The 24,824-nt window shown below is 33.1% G+C and overlaps 2 protein-coding genes across 4 annotated transcripts in view; one reads left to right on the top strand and one right to left on the bottom strand.

Moving 5' to 3' along the window:
• Nucleotides 1-13,594, top strand: part of bib (MIP channel family protein big brain) — an 83,332-nt gene extending 69,738 nt beyond the window's left edge. The window contains exons 3-6 of one of the 2 annotated variants that reach the window (XM_089696901.1): nucleotides 7,161-7,359; nucleotides 9,860-10,200; nucleotides 11,198-11,364; nucleotides 11,730-13,594. In XM_089696901.1, coding sequence (XP_089553027.1) covers nucleotides 7,161-7,359; nucleotides 9,860-10,200; nucleotides 11,198-11,364; nucleotides 11,730-11,917 — 895 coding nt within the window. In that variant the 3' untranslated portion in view covers nucleotides 11,918-13,594. Of the gene's footprint in view, nucleotides 1-7,160; nucleotides 7,360-9,859; nucleotides 10,225-11,197; nucleotides 11,365-11,729 lie in introns of both variants that reach the window. The other variant, XM_089696900.1, reaches the window with a different exon arrangement.
• A 698-nt stretch (nucleotides 13,595-14,292) lies between these two features.
• The window catches only part of Rab6 (RAS oncogene family member Rab6), a 31,354-nt gene continuing 20,822 nt past the window's right edge, over nucleotides 14,293-24,824 (bottom strand). The window contains exons 4-6 of one of the 2 annotated variants that reach the window (XM_089696936.1): nucleotides 21,595-21,800; nucleotides 21,194-21,260; nucleotides 14,293-16,400 (exon numbers count right to left, since the gene is read on the bottom strand). In XM_089696936.1, the coding sequence (XP_089553062.1) occupies nucleotides 16,330-16,400; nucleotides 21,194-21,260; nucleotides 21,595-21,800 (344 nt within the window). In that variant the 3' untranslated portion in view covers nucleotides 14,293-16,329. Of the gene's footprint in view, nucleotides 16,401-16,869; nucleotides 18,879-21,193; nucleotides 21,261-21,594; nucleotides 21,801-24,824 lie in introns of those variants that run through there. The other variant, XM_089696937.1, reaches the window with a different exon arrangement.

Below are 24,824 nucleotides of genomic sequence, written 5' to 3'. Positions count from 1 at the left end.
TATACATATTCAACGATCGAGTATTTAAAACCGCAGTCAGCCCCCGGAGCATGCCGCATTAACTTCTCTAGCCATAAGATAAAAGTATGTCCTCTAAAATATATTCCTCTCATAAAATATGCATACACTTTATACAGCTTTGGGTCCCATTGGGTCCCCGGCGAATAGCTGTCGCGATTTCGTATACGGAAGCACTTGGAAATATTTTACGCTTGTTTATAGTTGCAAATGGTATGAAAGTACGGCATTTGTTCTAGAATATGCTACTCTTGTGTAATCTTCTGGAAGGCGAAATTTTCGAATATCTTTTGATTTCGCTAATTGAAATCTTTTCGCTACTAGAAAAACCTAGAATTAAGAAATTCTCCCACTCTGAAATACGTAGAAAGATGATATGATACTGCGCGGTACGATTTGCTCAAAATGATCTGGCTTGGTTTTCCATTTTAAACGTTTTCAAGCAAAGTTTGCTATCAGATCCTTTTGAAATTTGGTAGGATAATAGGTTAAAGTCCGAAATAGGATGCCAACACGTTAGCTCGGAAAATGAGTAAAAATTAAAAAAATAAAAGCTATAAAGTCTGCTATTTTATAAAGCTTATTAACGCGGGAATATCGGTCTAGTAAAAAAAATAAAACTCGCTCGCGGTAAATTGTTTTTATTTCGTCATTTCCCGCGCTAGTTCACTTGACGGGTAAAAAATGAAAAGTTCACAAAGCGTCTCATTTCCTGCGGTATGTGCTCTGAATGAGCTTCGCGGTGTGACGTCACGATGCTCCTTTATTTCATAGATGGGAATTTAATTGAATACGCACGAATGCACGATAGTAGAGTTACCAATCTATATTTGTTAAAAGAACTGCACGCTTAGAATTGCATATCACGTCTTGTAGTAAGCGGTAGTCATGGTCACTAAGGTCTCCATTTAATGTTTTGCAGAACAACTAATTTTCTACATGGGAACAATTTGGTGAAATAAACCTCTATGACCAAACCATCAAAATTCGTGTGTTTGAGAGGGAAAGAAAAACGAAATAAAGAACAAAATAAAGAGTATGTTTTAAATAGAAAGAATATAAAACTTTCCACAGGAACTGTTGCATGTTTTCTTGGCAAGTACCTAAACTTGAACGCAATAACCATTTTAATCCGGATTTTTATAGTATAATATAACGTTTTTACATCTTATATATAAAAATGAATCGCAAAATGTGTTGGTAAGCGCATAACTCGAGAACGGCTGAACCGATTTCGATAATTCTTTTTTTATTATATTCCTTGAAGTACGAGGATGGTTTTTATGTAGAGAAAACGTAAATATGTACCACGGGCGAAGCCGGGGCGGACCGCTAGTTTAATATAATTTTACAGGTGCTTGTAGCGCATTTCATAATTTTAGTTTTGCATGTACTTCGTAAGCACGTGGTGTTTATTTAAAAATTGTAAACTTTTCTTGTTAAGTAAACTTTATCAGGTAGTCATGACTTATACTTTATACTTGATTACGTTAATAATTAATATGCCCAAGAGTTATTATTAAAAATATCGATCCCCTTTGTAAATAAATGTATTAAAAAGGTTTTTAAAATGTATCTTTTTTATTCCTATCATAATGATGCTGACATCAATTCAGGTGTATTGATGTAGTTGGTATATAATAATTATTGCAGTAGATGGAAAATCTCATATATACGAATTCTAAAGAAGTATACACGTATTTATGGTTCTTATACACGTACGTTGTGTGTTTGCATGGATGAAGTTAATTTGCTAGTCACCAATTCGTTATACCTTATAAACAACTAGCTTCCGCCCGCGGCTTCGCCCGCGTGGTGTTTTGATAAAAGGTAAGCCTATGTTTTTTCTAAGGGATGAAATTTGTCACAGACAATCTTTAGATTGTCTGTGACAAATTTCATCAAAGTCGGTTGAGAGGTTTAAGCGGGAAAGCGTAACAGAAAGACAGATAGACAGAGTTACTTTCGCATTTATAATATTAGTAGGGATATAGTAAGTAAAGACTAAAATATAATATTGTACCAAAATAAACTCCGATAAATGGCCACTTAATAAAACCGCGTGGTCACCCCAACTCCATTTCGATGCAAAGAATGATAACATCGCCGGCAATCAGTCGTAACGAGAAAAGGAATAACATTCAACTGTTTTATGCCTCATTCGACGATACTCATCTGAACGGACGCTGAAAATAATTAAGGTTATCAATTTTCAGAAATGTCCAGGGTATTTAATATTAATTATATAATATTTGTGACGTACAAAGTGTTTTTTAATATTTGTTTTCGTCTAAACATAAAATCAACAAAGCAAAACATTTCAACTAGAGATGATCAACCATATATTATAAATTATAATATCTCCTAATGATTTCCTTTTCAGTTTTGCCAGTACTTAAGCTCTGAGGTCAACTATCCATTAACTATATCTGTACAGTTATTAGGTATGTTATACATATACAATTATACGTATCATATCAATATTCCAAATTTGTAATTGATACCAAACAGACCATATCATGTAACATCTTCATCTGTGAAGTCGATTATCGTATCAAATATCGATGCATATTGGATTTATCCAAGATTTATCATTGATATTATTTAAAACGTCTCAAATGTCATTGTGTGCACTCCTAGATATTGACCGCATTTTCCATTAAAGTTCATTGAAATGTTATATTTATCCTAATTTCCACGCTATCGTTATCACTACATAGTATAAAACAAAGTCGCTTTTTCTGTCCCTATGTCCCTATGTATGCTTAAATCTTAAAAACTACGCAACGGATTTTAATGCGGTTTTTTGTAATAGATAGAGTGATTCAAGAGGAAGGTTTGAGTATATAATTTATTAGGTTTTAGACAAAGCGGGCGAAGCCGCGGGCGGAAAGCTAGTGCATGATAAGACAGACAGACATTGTAAAAATTGTTTTTGCACCGTTCTCTTGAACGATGAATATTATTTTTTCTTTATTATCTACTGTCATCACCCTGCTGTTTTTAATAATATGTGTAGATTATGGCAATAATTTGTTCGTGAAGTTTATTTATTTTGTTGTTTGAAGTTTCATTTTCTAGTATCAGCCGATAGCATTATCCTGTCAATTCTACTACTATACACCATACAATAGCAGTTACCTATCCAACATAGTGTAGAATAGCTCAAAGTATCAAATAATTGTATACCATAAATGCCAAACGCAGTAAGCTAAAATCCCTAAAACCAAAACCTAACCTTCTTGGATAAATCTGTCAACTTTTTGAAGTGTCCTTGGCTTGGTTTCACGTTTGCTTGCACAGTTTGCTTGAAATGCACTTTACATATTTATTATTAGTCAATTTGAATATTATCATACGAAAATGAGAAAGATTATGTGTGCAATGAAAGATTAAAGTGTAGGTATATTATATGTGGGTGTATGAGTGGATTTTATATTGCAGTCATATAAAAATTAAGTAGTTAAGTATGTATATTATTTCGCGAAAATAGTCTAACTTTTTAAGATTGTTCTTAATTTGTTTGATGTTATCTCTGGATTGTAATTTCTATAAAAGTAAAAATATACAGTTTATTTGTGAACAATTACGGATGAGTGCGTGTTGAGGGATGAAGGGATGAGGTTATTGAAATTGCTGGACTGCAGTTTGAGATGAATTTGGGCACATAGATTGACCATTATATCTTTATCTATGACTACCTATTTAGTATTAATAAATAAATAGTATGCCGTGTCCCAGTACAATTTTCACAGCCGTAAAAATCTTTATTTAAACAATACATGTTTCTTTTTCAATTATAATTGTTTGTTGTTTGCAAATTACGTACAGTACAATAAAATATACATGAAAGGTAAATTCAAAATTGCTTTCGGCCAATATTTACTTTTAAATACATAAATTTACAACGAAACAAGGTTAAATAATAATAATTAATGAATCATTCGCATTTTAAATCTGTTATATTTTCATTTTGAAATGCATTTCTCGTGTAAAGCAAATATACGAGTTGTTAGTAATTTACTTTTTAATTTACATGGAAAAAGTACCTGAACACTTTGCTCTGAATTAAAATAAATATTTATTAGTTTTGGATGTTGGTTTTTATTAAGTAATTATTCCATATTTACGCATGTTTAATAAATCCTGATTTATTTTCTCTTATTTATCTTTAAACTTCTTTACACTCACGGCAACATTTATCTTTCTCCCCATTATTTTTAAATTTAAAGTAGGAATATCTACGTATTAATTTAGCATTTAGTTCTGCCAATTGAGGTCTAGCCGTAAACCTAAGAAACCCAATTCGTTAGATAGCTCCATAACAATTTAATTCGGACCTTTCGACCTTTATCCTATGAGGCTTTATTAAGACTAAAATCGATCCGAGGTCAGTGACCTGGCAGATGTTGCCAGAATACACCAAGTGCGTGACACTGGCACAATGTTTTAATAAGGAGAATCAATAAAAAAACACTTACTATTCTAATATACTTAAAGCACAAATAATACTATCTTAGCTTTGAATGTCTTACGGGATGTAAAGGCAAATTACCTACTTAATCGAGTTGGTTAAATTTTCATAGCTCATTTCCTTTTTTATTCGATTCTTATGATACAGAATATTAAAATATGTACTTAATGGTATTCATTTAAAATTCATACTTATACAAAAATCAGAACCGACGCGACGTATATAGTATAATGAAGAGTCTCATAAAATATAAAGATATTAATAAACAGCATTTTAGGAGCTCATAACAATTTCTTTTGATACCGTGCGTTTGTTATATGAATGAAAAATCAATAACACCAAAACACACGACTGCTTTTATGCTTTAAGTGAAATTAATACGAAGTTGCTATAACCCGGATATGTCACGTTAATCCCGATCTAATCTAGATTAAACCTTCTGGATATAATAAACCCCTATGTAAGACACATATAACCAAACTAAAGTTGGCTACATTTGTGAAGAGGCATATCTCATGAAAAGGTCTATAGAGCATAATCTTGGATATAACAATTCACAAATGATTCCCCTTTTCAACAGATATTTCACGTAATCTAGGATCTGACCTGACCCGGTTGTGGGCAATATGGCATAGACCTCAGTCCTCATTCCATGATACGCCTGGAACGATATTTTGCCCAACTAATTGCTAGCCATAAGGCGAGAATGAAGGTTTACGGATTGCGTTAATAACATTTTATAGATGTAGGTAATGTTTGTTTTAATTTCTGGATGGTGATAGATGTATAGTAAATAACTACATTAAAATAGTTTTGTGTCCTTAAATTTAAAGTCTAAATATTAGATAAGTATGGTTTGAACACAAATAAGGTATATAAGGTGCATACAAGGTGCATACCCGTCTAGTTGACCGGATCAATTTTGAAGGATTAATATAAATTTGTAGATTCATACAATCAATATTCTTCACAGCTATCTCGAAGCAGACTTCATGCAATAATTTCATATTGGACAAGTGTGTGTGTGTATAGTAATAGACCGTATATCAAAATGTGAATCCCTATACTTACCAAGAAAGTATTTGTTGTTGTTAATAAAAAGGGTTTTCACATTACACAATTATTCCTTTATTTTGCCGTAGTAAAATAGCTTTAGAAGCATTCCCAAATAAAAGAGAGCTATAAGTAACGTCACAACTCACAACCGACCACACCATCCGAAAGAGGAAATGAGTCTCTGTCTAGGCAGTAAGTTACTGACTCTTGGGCAATTACGTTTTGTATAAGATTCTAAGCTTTGGTGATTTTCAAAATAGTGTTGTAATTAAGAGAAGTTTTGTTCTTTTAATAAATGATTCATGAAATAATGTTGGTTATCGTTTTCACAACACTGTAGACTATTATTATTTATTATCTTACCTCGGTATCCTAAATAGATCATAGGGTCAAATATAATTTCTTTTCAAAAACAACAATTAAAATAAAAACACAGAATCGTCAAGTTGGGTACTAATTAGAAATACCTCCAAATGTTTAGATGTTTTAAAGAAATATCATAAAAAATTGGCTTGCATGCTTTGATGTTTAATAATTTAGCAAATTTGTTCGTTCATTTAAAAATTATGAGAGATAAAAACTCCTCAGAGATGTTTGAAGAAAGTTTTCGTATTAATTAACCGTAATGCTAATGAGTGAACTCGTTAGCGCAACTTTTGTGTTCAAAATTGGTTTAACTGACCTAAAAAATTGCGCGTATTGAGTTTATTTTTATTTACATGGTTTTTATTTCATTCGGTAACCAGAAAAAGTACTGAGTTTAACTAAAAATTTATGCAAATTTTTGATATCTCATTATATGAATCGTGAGAAGAATAGGCAGTAACAAAATAAATCATCACATGCGTATCGAAGGACTAACCAAATATTAGTCAATACCAATCATGAAGTCATAACTTTACATGATGCACTTCACAATGTAGAATTGTCTAAGATATTACTCCTTTATATTGCATTCCACTCCCAAACTACTCGCGTTATCCGCAAATAATCAAACATGCAAACATGAAGCTCTAAATTGAACCTTGCTAACTTGGAACCAACATTCAAGCCTGCGGTTGACAGTCAGCTTTTCCGTGATTAGTTTAGCGTTTACCAAAACTAAACAGCAATAAATTAATGTCACTAAAAGCTTATTTGGAATGTTGGTCAAGTCGTGTGCCGTATGAGCGAAATTCCTGATCCATTTAGGTGAATACTTCAGAAAATGCGTTCAAAGTTCCGGCACGTTGCGCACACATACTTAAAGACGTGATGTGTTAAACGAATTAGGGATTACAAAGGTTCTTATTGAGTTCGTAAATAACAAACCTGTGAAGTTGGAGGAGGCTTTTGTATTATGCTTACTGAGAAAACTTCCTGTGTCGTAGTTTGTTACACGTGTCAGGTTTAGGAATTTGCAAATGGAAATACAATTTATTACTGCAGATCTGTTTAATGCACTTACTTCACATGAAATAATTCAACCTTATTGTGTCCCATTGTTGTGAATTTCAGACGACAAAATAAACAATCGAAATACCCACGAAACATGCGACAACATGTTCGCAGTTGGAGCGCATCCAAGTGAAAAATCCGACCGCGGTATTTAACTTCTGGAAACTTCTTTCAGTGTCAGCGTGCCGGGGTATGCGGGGGGGTTGTCCGCGTCGCTCCCGGGAGGGGGAGGGGCGGCTTGGGAGAGGCTCGGTGCGGAACTGCTGCTGTCAGGCCTGGTGGCTGCTGCGTACTTCGCGGCGATGGAGCGACGGTGGACGGGAACTGCGCCAGCTCTACTGGGAGCTGCTTATTGCGCTGCTAGCTTCGTTTCTGTAAGTATCCTTAAAACAATTACGTACATACACAAGGGTATATTGTCAAGTGGTTTATTGCCCGCTAGCTTTACACAAAAGGGTCTTTAGGAAGGCGAAATGAGAATCGTGCGATTAACGCGGCGAATACCTAAAATTGTGGTTAAAACTTGTAGTCGGTTCTTCTGACCCCAATTAATTATGAAAACAGAATCTCGTGTAAAGTGAATGTAAGTGTAATTCCCACTTTCCCTTACAATATAATTAAATTGAGTGCGGCTCCTTCTCCGGTCTCCCTGTAAATATATCCTCTAGGCACAACTTTTATAAATTGAATCATAGGTTAATGAAACTGTAATGTAATAAAAAGAGATATAGAAACATATTAATATATTAATAGAATTATTATAAAAATCTGAATTTAGATTAACTCTACATTCACAATATCTCTAACTCAAACTACGGAGCAGAAATTTCAATAAAATTTATATTACTCGAACGTGTCTTAGCGTCTCCGAATTCAAGATGAGACACCAGCTGCCGCGAAACAAAACTGATACAAACAAAATAGATATGAGGACAGATTGATATCTACTACCATCTGCGTATTGGCAACGTCTTCCATACTACCACAATACTACTAGTGTGTTCAATAGCCTCGTCCTTTTATCGAGGCACAATACCGTTCTACCTGCCTTTTGTGAGTCCTTACCGGACAGATGTTCCTATTCTATACACATGATTGAACAAAAACGAACCAAAATAGAAGGTACCTTTTGAATCCCTGCGATATTGCAATTGTTAACAATGAGCCCAAGATGTGCTGGTAAATTTCGCTTTTAACGTGATTTATTTATCCTTTGTTGTGTTTTTACGAGTTGAGGAAATTCCGCGTCTCAATCTAAAAAATGTAACGCAATTTATGTGACCGTATCACGCAGGTATAATAAACTCAATGTGAAGATTGATTTATAGCAAAGTATAATATCTAAGTACATATATATTAAATGGATTATCTTTATAAATGATTACAACCATTATTTTCCTTCTTTTAATCTCTGCCTTCCTTCATACCTTATGTGTATTAACAATTTAACAAGTAACATATTATATATAATATCTCAATATTCGTGCATCTGGCAACCGCAATAAATGCCCAGGCAGTTATTTTAAAACATTAAATATTGTATTAAAGAACTTCATACAACCTTGCGGTTGGCCTGGATGAGATTTAAATATAGAGAAATAGCAGGTATCCATTGTTGTTGTAATTGCGGCCCTTTCAATGTAGATAGTTTTTTTAACTCGTTTCCGCTTCTGAATACAGGTGAAAAAATTGCGTAAAATCCCCCAACTAGGACGTTTTACTCGCATCACATTATGATACTAAACGGTATAGGAATAAAGGCGTAAATGGTATGCTCTTAAATGGCTATTGTGCGTTCGAACGTTGACTATTGTTCAATCACGTAGCTCTTGAATTTCGTACTGACAACAGGCTCCAACCATTGTGTTGCCAGTTTATGTGACACGTTTTACCCTGTCGAGTACGTTTTTCACTTTGAAAGCAGTAAATATTTTGTGATGACTATCGAACATCAATCTCGGCGTATTGCGTAGTCTCATGAATATAATAGTATACATAGTATAAAAATTCGCTTTCCGCCATCTGCGTGTCCACATGTATAAATCTTTAAAACTACGCAACGGATTTTGATACGGTTTTTTGCGGGTTTAGATAGATAGTGATTCTCGAGGAAAGTTTTAGTACCTATTTACCTATTAGGTTTTAGAGAAAGCGAGTGAAGCCACGGGTGGAAGTAGAAGGTAGAAGCTAGTAAATTATAAATACCTTATTGTGAAAAATTATATCTGTCTGTTCAATTTTTTCAGTTGAACACCCAGGGTTAAATGTAACCTATATTTTAAGAGTTCATAGATAGGTACATAGATAAAATCTTTAGAACTGAAAGCTAAATGGAATTTAGCCTCTTTTACTTTCATTTCATCGTGAGCTATGATTGATGACGCTGGATATTGCGCCAAAGGATGTCGTTGAAATCCCTAAATAGTTTTCAAAGTCCTACAAACTTTATACATATATTATGTAGTTACTATACTTTGCTTAATCTAGAAAGAAAGGCATTGTATGACAGAGACAGTGTGATATATTATGCGTCCACTAAAATACTTATAGAAAGTCCTATTATTAACCCCTTTTAACGTTATTTCCAAGCTTAAAATATCTTACCTACGTAGGTATAACCATGACGAATAAATATTGATTAATAGACTATTTATAAAATTAGATATACATACTTATATAGTTATTACTTATTAATTACCTACGACGCGAACGGCGAAAACATCTCAGAATAAGTGTTATCTTTGCTTTAAAACATAGTTGCGGTTTCGCCTGTTAATTAGAAAAGGTTTAAACTCAAATCTTATTGTATACAATTACATTATGAGTCTTGTATTATGTTATAACAATCATTCTAATATCCTATATCAATTACAGATGCCCTCGCTGAACCCAGCTCGGTCACTCGGCCCGTCCTTCGTGCTGTCCCGCTGGGACAGCCACTGGGTGTGCTGGGTGGGCGGGCTCGGCGGCGGCATCGCCAGCGCGCTCCTCCACGAGTGGGCTTCTCGGAAACCACGTGCCAACTCCAACTCGAGAGCCTCCTCGCCCAGAGACCTGGACGAACTGGACAAGCCGGCCTTCCCGTCGCACCACTACCGCCACGCGTCTACATACTGCTCAGCGACTCCTCGACCAGATAACACTGAGCCCCTGTACTCTGGCACCAAGTCGCTGTACTGCCGCTCGCCGCCGCCGGCTAGACACACTCTGCACAGGTCTGATGGAACCTCATGTCAAATGTAACTATTGATGTCGTCTGCGCCACGTAACGTATTCGATTGCTTGCGTAGAACATTTTAGGTATAAGTACTAGGTAGAGATTAGGGATGATAGGTATTCAGATTGTTCAGAGAATGTTCAGTATACCTATAAATTTAAGGTAAAATGTTTTAGAGTTCGTCAGTATTCAAATCGAATAAAAGAGCACTCTATAGATTAGGTTTGATTTATTTAGAGTACTTTTACGTAATTACATATATTAGCAATCTCTTAAATTTCATAATACACTAGTTACTAGGTAGATACTCAATATTCTTAAAAAGTTATTTATCATGTATGAAATTTATAATCGATTTAGTTTAGTTTTTTTTAAGTAATGAATATAGTTAATAAGTATTAAGTACACTTCATTGTACTTTTAATGGGAGATATTCAATAATAATTCAATATTTTAAAATGAATGAATACTTTGAATTATTTATTAGGTACCTTTATTTCTCAAGAAATTATTAGGTCAATAACAATAGGAAGCTTAGCTTTTGCATGAAGCACATGAAGTGTGATGTAAACAGTAGAATTTCTGGCACGATTAGAATTTTAGTTTGTGTAAGATAGTAACACTTCTAAAGAATATATTAGAGCAATTTTAATTAAGTACCAATAACAAAAACATAATATGATAGCACTTTTGTCGATAAATTCGCAAAATCTGAAGTAAAATTCGGTCAACAAAACAGTAGCTTTCTGTTCGGAAATAAAAGAATGTGCGTCTTGTGAAACCGTGTTTATGTGAATAGATCATTTAAATTTCCGGATCTGAATTCCTGATCAGAAATCCGAACTTTCCGCCCGGTTATAAGGTTTTCCCACTAATGTTCAGTGTTGCCAAGTCCAAATATTTTAAATTCACAATCTATGGAGACTGTCAAACGTCAAAAGTGCTATCACTCCACCACACAAGTTGCCTTCTTTAACTAAAACACATTTATCCAGGTCACAATCAGTATACAGCAAGAGCAGTGCTGCTGGTGGCGTGTCGTCACTAGCGGGTGCTCAGTCGCTGCTGCTGCGGCCGCACACGGCGGTCAGCCAGAACGTGCACAACGCGCAGAGGGACCCGCCCTATGGGGCCGCTAATGGAGTCCGGCCGGGACCCGCTGGTAAGGAGCTTTATGCAGACTTTTATGTCGCGTATTATGAATATAACGTGTGAAAGCTTCTTGGCCATTTTGTATTTCAGTCATTTTTTTTCTATAGGGACAAACTTTCATAATCTGTATTTAATACATAGTCTCAATTTTCTATTTTCAAATAACTACTTCATTTTTCCATAAAATGACCATTAATCAATCAGAGAACTAGAATTAGACTTCATAAAAAATACAACACAATATATTAGAGAGAAAGAGATCCAAATTTTCAAAACTATTCTTTCTGAGTAATTGCTTGCTTCGTTAACTTGATATTTCGATCAAAAGTTTATACAAACAATATATCCTAATTTAACATCCCTTATAACCCACAGGCGCAGCAGTCCAAGAGCGACGGGAATCAGTGTACAGTTCAGGCACGCGTCGCGGGCCGCTCTCCTCGGAAGACAGCGCGTACGGCAGCTACGCTCCACACGCACACGCGCACACCGCCCACACGCTCACGCACACGCAGCACGCGCGCACCTTCCGCGCGCCGCTGCACCCGCAGGAACATTACTAGCGGCGCGCCTCGCAGCACAATATTGCGCTGCTTTTTGACGTTTAGTGCTGTGTAATGTGTTATTGCCAGTAAAAAATAACGGGTACAGACTATAGACTAGTGTCAGTGACGTTGACGTTGACATCTTGTGTGTTATACTTTGAAATTAAATGTACGTTAAACGTTTATATAAAAGTTATTACAATATGTAATAATTATTATAGTTTTAATCGTTATAATGTATTCCGCATTCAGTGCATTTGAAGTAAGTACAGCAAAGGTAATTTTTCTCTGACTGAACTATGTAGGTCGTCTAGCGCCGTCACTTTCCCACACTGGAATTAGTACTGATTTAAGACGTCATGTTACCAAGAGGGTAGTCGTGTATTGAAGGTGCATTGTTTGTTAACTTGAGAAATTAATCGTTCTTGCAAACAAATGCAATTGAAGAGTGTCAAACTGATGTAACCTGTACTTCCTAAATGTAGTTATACCACTTATATGATGACAAAGATTAATGTAAATAAATTAAATGTAACATTGTAACTTCTGACTTTTTAAGCTGTGCCATATTTTCATAAACTTAATTAAGATTTTGTCATGTCATCTGGTGTTTAGACTTATAATATTATACTAGAAGTTTATATAAATTAAATATTTACACGAAAATGTACAAAAGTGTTTGTTGAATGTGTAGAATAATGAAATTTTTCATCAATTGATTGTACATACAGCTGTCATGTTTTCCATTTAATCTGTATCAAAAAATATATAGTTAATTATTATTCTTCTACAATGTTTCGGTTTTAAGTAGGTGTACCTATACCTTTACAACGAATTAGAAAAATATACCAAATGATATCAATGCATTTAGAAATATAAACCTATTCACCTAATAGTTGTTCTTCATAAGTAGATACCTAACGTAACCTAAGGTTATTTAATTTTCTTTGGCAGCAACTATTGCATTGTAATTATCCATCTTTCCCCATAATAATTATAGAAAACATAAGATTATGTAAATATATAATTAAGGAATGAATTAACTTTACTGATTGCATGCTATCAAATTCAGTGATAATGTTCATTAATAAATTGTTATTAAAATAAGTAATAAGACCAATGTGTACCAAAGTTGGTATAAAATAGTCACTAAGATCTTTAAATATATTTTATTATAAAAAAAAAATAATTGTTAATATAGTCTATACAATTATTTATGTTGGCGTTTCGTCTGTAAATGCGAATTCATTTAAATTTGGAATATTCTAATTCCTATTTCAATTGGCAGAATACGCTTCACATTTCACAATTTTCCTCGTATTGCCACATTGATATTTTGTTTGTGGCAAAATGTATGACTGAAAATTTATAAAATAGGTAGTTTGAATGTATATTTTGAACTTTATATACTTATAGACATTTGTCAACATAATATCTTCACAATAAGACTGTTACCTCTATTTTTTATTTAAGGCTTCCAAAAAATAATGTCTAGTTCAATAAGGTTATTTTTATAATTTAGATATGTATTTGTAACAACTATTCAACATTGTTTTCTTTTATTATTTAAGCGCTTTATATACCAGTAGATAATTTATAAAGTTTTTACCACTAGCAACTAAATTTTAAACTTCCCCTACATTGTTGTCATTCTTGGCGATACTTAAAAAATGTAAATAAACTAATTCAAGTTGATCATGTGTTTTTTATTTAATACCTTTTAAGCTTTTCATAAATCTCATGCGTTACGTAGTTAATCTATATATATAAAACTCAAAGGTGACTGATATAGTGATCTATCAACGCACAGACCAAACCACTGGACGTATCGGGCTGAAATTTGGCATGCAGGTAGATGTTAGGACGTAGGCATCCGCTAAGAAAGGATTTCCCGAAATTCTTGCGGGAACGGAGAAAAACGGGGATGCACGGACAAAGTCGTGGGCGGAAGCTAGTCATATATATATTTTTATTAAAGCTTAGGTAGGTTCTATTTAAAAGTTTCGAACGATAAATTTATCGTATGTACCTTAATTATTTAGCCCCTCGAACAAAAAAAAAAGGCAAAAACTTCATTATCTACTTCAAACCTATAAGACTGTGGTCTGTGTCACTGTGTTAAATTTACATATTTTCTTTCCAAATTTCATCCTAATAAGATTAGATCCAGACAAACACAAACATGTTTGGCATTTATAATTAACTCATTCAAAATAAGCACGAAGTTAAAAAAATTACGCTTTTAATTTCATCAGATATTCAATAGAGTTTCATTTCGAAGATTCAATTGAGAAAAGGTCTGCGTTGCTTCGCTTATTTCGACATCGCTGGAGCACTAGCCGTGCCCAAAATAATTATAAACATTATTTATAGGGATAAATAAAACACCAGTGTAATTAAAATGCATTTAATATCCGGAACATTATGCTAATTTTGAATAATGAAAAACAATATTCTATTGATGAAAGCTAAGCACGTTGCGCGATCACGAACGTAAGTTATAATTTACTAACAATTGCATACAAAATACTATAAAATGTATTCCAACCTGGTGTGGGTACTACTTATAACCGTACTAACGAACCGACCGAGACAATTTTTGAATTTATCATCGAAGAAAATCTATTTCCCTTATTACTCAAAAACCTTCATAGACCCGTCGTCTTATTTGGTTGAGCTAACAGAGTAGTCAAGCTTACATAAGATTTCTTTCATCGTTTTATAACACTTTTATAACGAGTAGGTCAACGAATACCTTTTTATCACTTATATAAGCTTATATCCCACAGCTGTTTTATTTTATTGTGTAAATGATTCAATTCAGTCTTAAACACCTTTAGCCGAGGTGATGTAATTCTATTTTATCAACGTGAATAATTTCAAAAATTGTCTCAGCACTAGGCACTATTCATATTAATTCAAAAATTTGATATCGGCAGTGAGAGCTAACTTGATTTTTATATTAATCGAAAAACCTACAAAGACCGGCTTTGCCCTAAGTATCGAGAGTAAATAAATCAACTAGTTGTGCTTAAATATAAATCTAGAAGAAGAAATGCCTAATAATTACCTAGATATAATATAAAAGTCTTAGGTATTCTGTAGAGATCGTTGCGATTTATGTGTTAAAATTTAAATAATACAACAAACTATTTACAAAGATGTTTTTGCTATCAGGCGGGCTAAGGTTTTTAATTATAAATAGTTATATAAAACAAAAAATAAGACATAATATATGCCGCAGCTCCGAAAGCTTTATATCAATTCAATTAAAAAATCAAACAATTTTAGTCACACCATAAATTATAAAGTTACACAAATACAATTATATTTCAAATACATTGAAATAAATGTTGAGCACATTGTAATTAAAATGTTACGGTTTATCGTAAAGCATGGAGAGAAATTACTCGTGTTTGTGATAAAGCCTGTCTTAGAACCGACACATCAAATTAGAAAATCGCATGACAAATAACTCGAAAAGGAGAAAGACAATAACCAGGCTTCATTTGCCATAAAATGGTCATTGCTACGATGAGAATGTAGCATGATTACTCACGAGGAAGTCTCAAAGATTCGCTTTTAGAATAACACATTCTAAAAGCGAAACTCCGAACCCTATAATAAATAGTGCGTATTGAAACTCAATTAAAAACTGCCAATATCATAAATTCTTTTACAATCAGTCCAATACATAAATTCATTTCACAACCGTACCCCGCCTGATATCGAACCCTTGTGCCTCCCATAAACACCCAAATCATAATCAGCGCCATCTCTACAAAAATAATACTGTTTAAAACATAAGACAACGAAATAGACACGAAGACAGTCGAGTATTGCGAACTTCCAATCGTTTTGATTTAGATTTCTTGTTTCTATGCAAAAGGTACGAATAATAATTGCTTACTCTTGCAATGAAATCCAAAGCGTTTGGAAATCACAATTTGCCTTAAAAATAAGTTAGAACCTGAAACCGTGATTAGAATCATAAACCGCGGCCAATATTGCAGATGCAGCGTACTGTGTCCCTGTTTCGTTTTACGCATCCGTCATTTATGATTCTACAAGTCGAAGCGGCAGAAACCAAAGAATATCTTAAAACTATCAATTCTCTTGCTGAAATCAGGATTTTTGTATTGTAGTAGTAGCCTGTTGTGTCCCAATTCTGGGCAGAGGCCTCCCCATTTATTGAACATTTTGTAGGTACAAACATGTCACGTTTGGACCGCAATTTTCCAGCCTGTATTTTGGGGTCCACAATAGGATAGTACTAAGAAATTCTCCAGTCCACTGCCGCAGTTCGTCTTCTACAATGGGGGTAACGCAAAACCGTGCGTTCGAAATCTAAGTGAGTAACGGGTCACATAAGCGGGGAGCGTCACATACAAAGATACAAAACGTAAGTAGGCACAGATGCTGGAGGCTGCTCAGCACACGCAGCCGCTCTCGTTGCCCTCCTGCTCCGAGCCCATCGGCGACTGGGTCTGCAGGTCCACAGCTAATGGCGGAGTTAGGGAGATTATTCACAGATAACATACAAAAAAATGGAACAGACAAAAAATGTTTTTGATAAAGCTATTGATATTTGATGTATGTGTCGTATTGTTATATAAGAAGTTTCACTTCTGCCAAGTGTGTGGTATGCTTGTACAAATTTCATTGTAAAATATGTGTGGTATATTGTTTAAATAGGTTTTAATGGGATGCGGAAATTCATCTCAAGATTTCAATTATTTTACATTACTAATACATAATGATTTTAAAGAGGAAAAAATCAAAATTGATTTTTTAATTGCTAAGATTACTATAGCTATGTAATGGAAAATGTATCGATCTAATTACAATACAATCACTACAATAAGTCTCTGGTTTACCCAGCGATATAATATTGTTGATAGTCATTAATATTTTACATTATTTTGAATTGCTAAATACAAAGACACAGAGTTAATAAATAAAATGCAATATAAGGTGTTAAAAATTTATTATATTATGAGCATGTGGTACATATATTAACATTAATAATTCTGCACAAAATGATTGTAAAAAAATCCATATTTATATTGAATACAAACATACATTAGATTGACTATATGTTTACATCGATAAATTATAACAAAGAAAAATGTCAGTAAAATGTATGGTTCAATAGAAAATATAAGATTGAAGATATTTCAAAATGAAAAAAAAAACTTATAGCCAATCTTAATTAAATAAGTAACTGAAACAATTTAAAAACGACAGTAATTAGGTGCATTATTTTAATTATATGCATATATATGCATATATATAATTACTATAAAAGCTTATTGGAATGAACATTATGTATATAAAATTATATAAACCAGATTACAAGCTAGCCGTGATATCTCACTAAATAAAAATATTAATCAGTTTACATGAATCATAAGATTTCTCACTTATTCGCTAAAATAAATAATACTAATGTACATAAGCTTTGGGATCTGTGTAAATCTTAATAAAACACGATTATGTATGTATATCATAAAAAAAGTTCATATTAAAATTATTTATTGTTTAAATGATGTGGCAAATGTCCGATATAGGCAAAAGTTTAAATGATTTGAGCATTTCGATTCGACGATCCCAAAAGCGTGCTATATACAAAATAATGTATGAAAACTCTATGTACTACAAACTAAACTTTAAAAACAAATCATAGTACATATATTTATTTCGTACTCACGGCACAAAAACATATTATAATAGTTGTGAAGTATTTTTTTTAGAATTTATAAGTAGATTAAATTTATTATTATAACTAGCCGTATTTATGTAAAATTTAAGGCAGAATATTGCTTTTGTAAACTTTTAAATGTTAATTGCGAAAAAATCGTTAACTAAATAACTCTAGCTTCTAGAACTATTTTGCTATTAAAGAAGCTGAAAAGCTTTAGCTGATATAAAGGAACCTGTAAAATTCATAAGAAAAAAATAAAAATTATGGCATAATCGGTGATATACATATTTATTTTATAAGTCATAACAAGATTACGCCTAACAAAAAAATATTGTTAATTAATTAATAAAATCGGTACCGAAAGTACGAACATAAAGTAAAGAGCATATTATTATTTAAAATCCTTTCGATAGTTGTCAGTCTTATAGACAAACAGAAATCGCGAAGTTGCTTCACATGAAAGCGATCCGTGCTTCAAATACGTGCTTTTGTGTATGAAATACGTCAAAACTTATTACCTTAGTAGAATTGGCAACTGTTTCACATAGAAAACTAATAATAAATATATATAATTTTATACTGACAAAATCTAAAAATGAGATATAAATTAAAAAAGCCTAATCAAATTAATTGACTAAACTATACATAAAAGTTCGATTTTCTAAATTACGATAAATGTAAATAAAAAACAAAAAATTGTCTCTGGAAAACAGTTGTCAGTCACTTAAAAAGTTTGTAAACTAATTTACATCTAATATCACTCAGGCCGATAGACACAAAAGCACAGCATCACTAAACCTTAACGCCACCCTAATTTTATTAATATTATTACTATATTGAAATCTGAAATTAAAAATAATTATTTGTCTGAAATGATGTTAGAAATACAGTTAAATTGAAATAGAACTGAAGTCATAAAAAAGGTCAAATTAATTTAGCTGCCAAAATAAAACTAGGGCGACATAACGTTAGATAACAATCGTTGCATAATTGCACATAAGTATAATTTAGCATACACGACAACACCATGAAACACATAATTGACGTGAACGAATTGGGCTGTATGCACCAAGTCCTTTGCCTTTGCATAGACTACAAACATGACATATGACAGTTGACAGTTGACACTTGACGTTTGTCCCATAGCGCGTCATGCACACGCGTCGATTATAACCTCAAAATGGAACATACAATTTGGCGGGAAACGTTAACACGCGCATCCACCGTCCGGCTCCTTGCTGTCTCCGGGCGCTTGTCTCAGTATCACCTCGTGCACTGTACATTTAGTATTAAGGAAAATAAAAAAAATAAAAAGGCTAGAGAAGGAGGCTACGAGTGTAACAGCGTGAAATATAAGAGGCGACGCATTCAATTAAAAAAAAAACGACATATCAATAATGTATTCAGTATTCTGAACACAATACTCTGGTACAGTTTCAGTACTAAGCGAATTTTAATGAATCTATTTTAATTATTATTTTATCGCCAACCTTTAATATTTCACAACGCGAACACGACAATACCAAATAATTATATATGAAATTATATCCAGTACACACTAGTGCGTGCAGAAAGAAATTTAAAGTAATTATATCTACCCTTACTTAAATACATATAGATAAAATAAACTCTAACGACGGTATTTGTGTCTCAGTCACACATTCGTATAAAACACATTCCGTCACTTTCTCACTTGAAAATAAAATAAAATAACTCTGATATCTACAGTACTAACTGAGTATAAAAAGTGTGTGTGCAAGTGGGATAGAGATAAACATAAATAAAATATATATAAAGTTGTTAGTATGGATACATGCATTTGATGACCAAAAGTATATTTATATGGCATCACCGAACACTAATTTACTAAATGTAGTAGATTTTTATTATTACTTCCTACTGACCGAATTAGGTACATTTCTAAAAGTATTTTCATTCATTTTTACGAATTGAGTATTTGAATAGTAAAAAAATATTGATTTTTTTAATGTATTTTAAAACTTTATTATTAATAATATTGATATTTAATGCAAAAAACTCCAAAAAAATTATTTTTCAATTAATTATAAGCAATTAAAAATTTATGAAATTTAAATTAAAGTCACGTGACTATAAACGCGCCATGACTGGTCACGATAGATGTGACGTCAAAATGTTATAGTTGTATACGATTTTCTATCAACTGCAATGAGTGAAAACTAACATTATGACGTCACACGCGTTCGGGTGACGCTTCGGGAGTTGTCGGTGTGTTTTCGGTACTGGATTCAAAGACTAAATTTTATTTTGAAATAACTTTTGAATTATTGCAAAAAAAAATTAAAAAAATAGTTTTGTTATAAAACTAATATATTATCTTTCCATTTAGCACAAAAAAATTTTTTATTCAAATACCCAATTGTATGCACAACTTTTTGAATGAAAATCTTTGTGAAATAAAGTAATGCAAAAAAATATCTATATGTATGTTGTTGTATTTTTAGTCGAAAGAACAAAACTCAAATTAGACAAAACAGGAAAGAAAAAATAGTTTTGCGGAGTATCTTTGCACAGATTGCGTATTTCCAGGACATTTAGAACTATATATTTTTTACCAATAATAAATTATTGACTAATATTTTCGATCTATTTAATGTAATTATAGTTTGTTCCTACTCATAAAACCAAATAAATGTACATGCAAACTACACTCTAAGCACACTACAAGCGTAACAGAAATGAAGGCAATGTACACAGATCACATAATTAGTAATGTTAATGTTACTTACACCGTTTAGCCCGCTATACCACCACCGACACAAAACACAAACGGATCCGGACCGCAACGCTATATCGCCGGGCGCGTGTGAAATTAGCTACCAATTTTTTTTTTTGGTAGTTGCCAGCTACCATTTTTTTTTTTCATTTTGGGAGTTGCCGTTTTTTTAAAAGAAGATGAAAGTGTTGAAGTATAAAATCAATGGCAGGTATAAAAATGACTCATGATTGTAATTAAGTAATTCAATTAGGAAAAATATTAATGAACCGCATGAACCAATTAGCCTAATCAATGTTTTGTCCCTTTCTCACTTTATAGCATACGAATGAAAGAGACAGAAATCCGATTAATAAAACCGTTATAATATTTTGTAGTGTCATTCAGATAGTAAAATCATTCCGTGAATCCATTCCCATGACCAATAACCAATCCATAACCAAAATAATAGCCCATAACTGATGAAGTAATTCATAGTTTACAATAAAATATAGAAACCACCACAATCAATCTCTCAAATCATGTCACAAAAATATATATTAGTTAGAGCCTTCGACGGGTAAACAGCATGTAATCTATTTTCCCCAGACCAAAATCCACCCCTGTAGCTAATCTCACACAAAACGTCACAAAGAATCACCACTAAGAACACAATATTAGTACGATCATAGCCGTTACTTCAACAATAGCATATATGTACTTATACGTACACATGTGTGCGTTGCATATACGTGTGGAATGTGCGTGTGTGCGTGACACTGACATGTATGTGTGTGGTACTGGAATGGGTATGTGAGAATGTAACAGATAATAAATATTTTGAGAAAAAGGATACTGTCTTCGGGAGGCTTGCTTTCAGCTGAATCCATACCGGGAAGCGCGGCCGCTACCCGTCGGAATAACTGGAATTAAAAAGTAGTATATATAGTTAATCGTTTGGATTGACTTTGTTAAAAAGTTGGTAGAGTGTAATGGATGACAGGAAATTTTATAAAACTTCTTATGGTGATATTGTTGCAATCTTATTTCTTACAAAAGTATTTTAAAAATAAGCACAGTATTGCCCAGTATTCTTTTATCTTGCCTCGCAGTGGTATGTTCGACAATTACTCCCAATCTGTATATGGAGATTGGAGGCATATAATTCGCAAACTCTTGATAAAAGCGGAATACAAAACTGTCTGTAATTCGTCTTGTCTGTCTTGTTGCCAGCATGATGATGACGTCACCACTAACCTGTTTAACATTGTATCCAGCCTTGGCGCTGGTCTCTATGAACATCACGTTGAGCTCCTTCGCCTTCCTGTCGCCCTCCTCCGTGGACACCTGCCGCTTGTCCGACAGGTCCGTCTTGTTGCCGACCAGCATGATGATGACGTCAGAGCCCCGCTCGGTGCGCACGTCGTCGATCCATTTCGACGTTTGGTGGAATGAATTCGCATCTGGAATATGGATTAATAGTTCAATGGCAAATTCATAATGGTACACTACATAAATTGACTGTATGAACGAGAGAATTCTTTATTACATACTAGCGACCCGCCCCGGCTTCGCACGGGTGCAATGCTGATACTAATAGCACAGTATTACAATATTTAGGAAATATGGCAATACTGTGCTAATAGTATATAAAAACATAGCGGCCCGCTCCGGCTTCGCACGGGTATAAAATAGATAGCCGGGCCGCGGCCGGACGGTACCGCCGCAAACGCTACGTCCCGCAATTTTTAAATCTGTAATATCTTCGAAAATATTCACTTAACTCATACGGTGTAATGGGCCATATAGATCTATATTAAATGAACAATGTATTCAAGGTATTTAATTGGTTAAGGATTAATGCTGTATTGGTTAAAATCGCTTCGAAAATTAGCCATTATTTGTCGTAAAAAGTAAATGACAAAAAAAAGTTATTGTGGGTTATCCATAAGAGATAGACATATACCATCGCGGACTTTTCTGTCGACCTTTTCAATGTGTATAATACTTAGTACATTATTTTGATAAAACTCGTAGGGTTCAGCCTGCGTTTGCAATGTAAGCGGAAAAAATGTAATTTTTTACGACCTCACATTAGAAACCTCAAAAATAACAGTACTTCTCCACTATTTAATGGATGTTATTATACATATAAACCTTCCTCTTGAATCACTCTATCTATTAAAAAAACCGCATCAAAATCCGTTGCGTAGTTTCAAAGATTTAAGCGTACAAAGGGACATAGGGACATAGGGACATAGGGACATAGGGACAGGGAAAGCGACTTTGTTTTATACTATGTAGTGATACCCAAATCATGGAACTGATCGGGCTGCAGACTTATGAACCCGCTAAGAAAGGTTTTTAAATATATTTTAAAGGGATAAAATAGGGGATGAAAGTTAGTAACATGAAAACTTATTTCACGCAACAGCTATAGTTAAAACATTATCACCAAAAATAGACGGGTAGAGGTAAATGCAGATAAGATTATAGGAGATTATTTTAGGACGCGTGTTGTAACAATATGTAATAGACAAACTTTATAATCTGCAACAAACTTGTTTTGACTATGTTTTAAGGCAGGAGCAGAAAGCTATGTTAACGAAAGTAAGGTACATGCAATACGATCTCAAAGGAAAAAAATATTCTCTTAACTCATTTACAAATTCAAATGGTACCGTTAATGTAATAAACTAAATTAATATTAAGCAATTGTTTACCCATACATTACAAAAAGAATGTTTTGTCCAATTATGTAAAAATGTTCATGATGTACTTCCGTTTATTACAGATTGCTCGGAAACAAAACCTCATTCTTATTCATATGATTATGATTTAATTATGTATGTTATGTATCTTAAGTGGACCTCTAGTGTGAAAATATATAAATATTAATATTTGAACTTTAGATATACAGAGATTCACATTTCACAGTCCGTCAAGCTCTCATGCTCACAGATAAACAAACTTGCAGAAAAGATAAGATTTTTCTAGTCCATGTTCCTACGAATACGCTACATAATCGTATTATTATTTAAACAACATTTTCCCTTCAAAATAATTTACTAGTTTTTCACCCAAACACCTTTTTTAAGGAACCTTTACAAAATGTTACCCAAAAATCTTATTTTAGCAACCTTAGTTTAATTTCATATTCAGTCTTTCATGAGTATTTTAATTAATGCTCAATATATATAGATAAAGTTAAAAATGTATTTCACTGAACGGATATTCCGAGCAAAGTCGGCCGGCTCCATCGTGTTTGTGGAAGTTATATCACAAATAAATCCCTCGCCCCGGGAGCTCGAAATGAAAAATATTTTACGAGACCAATGCTGCTAGGATTGCCAACGTAATATAAAATAAAACATCGTAGTGTATGTAGGTATTGTTATCTATTTTGTTACTTTAAAATATTATATTTGTACCTTGTTTTTAATATTTTACGGTCTTAAATTAATTTTTTCCAAGTTTTATTTACTTTTCACAAAGAAGACAAAACACAAACGACACCTTTATTTATAACCCTTTAGGTCTTTCTATTTTACATATACATTTTTTTTGCAATATTTAATAATGCATAATTTTATTAAGAAGTGCCAACCCTAACTCCGACACGAGTATCCCATATCAAGGTGGCTGAAAATATTGCAGTTTGTTATAAAAATATAACTTTGTTCATAAATCATTTTAGAGGAAGTATTTAATAAATAAACTGCACTAGTGTAGTTAGTCATAGCGATATAAAACGTAAGTATAATATGCCAAAACTCTCCGAATAAATATTTTTTTTAATATTCCTTCATTATAAAAATTTCTTTCTATGGTTCTTTAAAAAAATATAAATTTTGTAATTTAATAAACGAAGGATAAAATGATGTAAGGCATTGCACCAGTATTTTATAAACTTTATCGACCGCGGCGTTGTCCTCTAGCTTGTAAGTTAGAAGCCTTTTCAGTTTCCATGAATGGCCTGTTTTATTTTTTCAGCCATTTTTTTATTCTAAAAAGAGAAAAGAACATATTCGAATTCCAAATTCAAACAAAGAAACACATATTTCAAATCGCAACCACGGTTCAAAGAGTATGTATACAGTATACACCTAAAACCGATACAGCCTCTCAGGAGCGAGTACCACGCTCGATAAGACGTTCCTGGTAGAGTTGCGATCGGAGAAACGATAAAACCCTTTAATTGCTCGTAAAGCTGTATCCCGACCATTTGCAATGTAGATTACGAGTTATGTTTTTACTTTTTACATTATACCGGTGAGGCTGTGACCTATAAATGATACTGTATTTAAATATGATGAATAAAGCTATTATAATGCAATAAAAATGTTTGAGTCATATCTTATTGGGTATTTAAAAATTAATTAACTGTATTGAGAAAATTTAATTAAGAGTTAAAAATGCCTAATGCAGCACAATCACTAACCTACTTACTTTGAACTTTAAATATGTATAAAATTAAAAAAAAGGAG

Source organism: Colias philodice, chromosome 6 (assembly GCF_061535455.1).
Source record: "Colias philodice isolate Cphi_HAF_F1 chromosome 6, ilColPhil1 Martin Lab GWU primary, whole genome shotgun sequence".
Lineage (NCBI taxonomy): Eukaryota > Metazoa > Arthropoda > Insecta > Lepidoptera > Pieridae > Colias > Colias philodice.
This window is presented reverse-complemented; position numbering and strand designations above follow the sequence as displayed.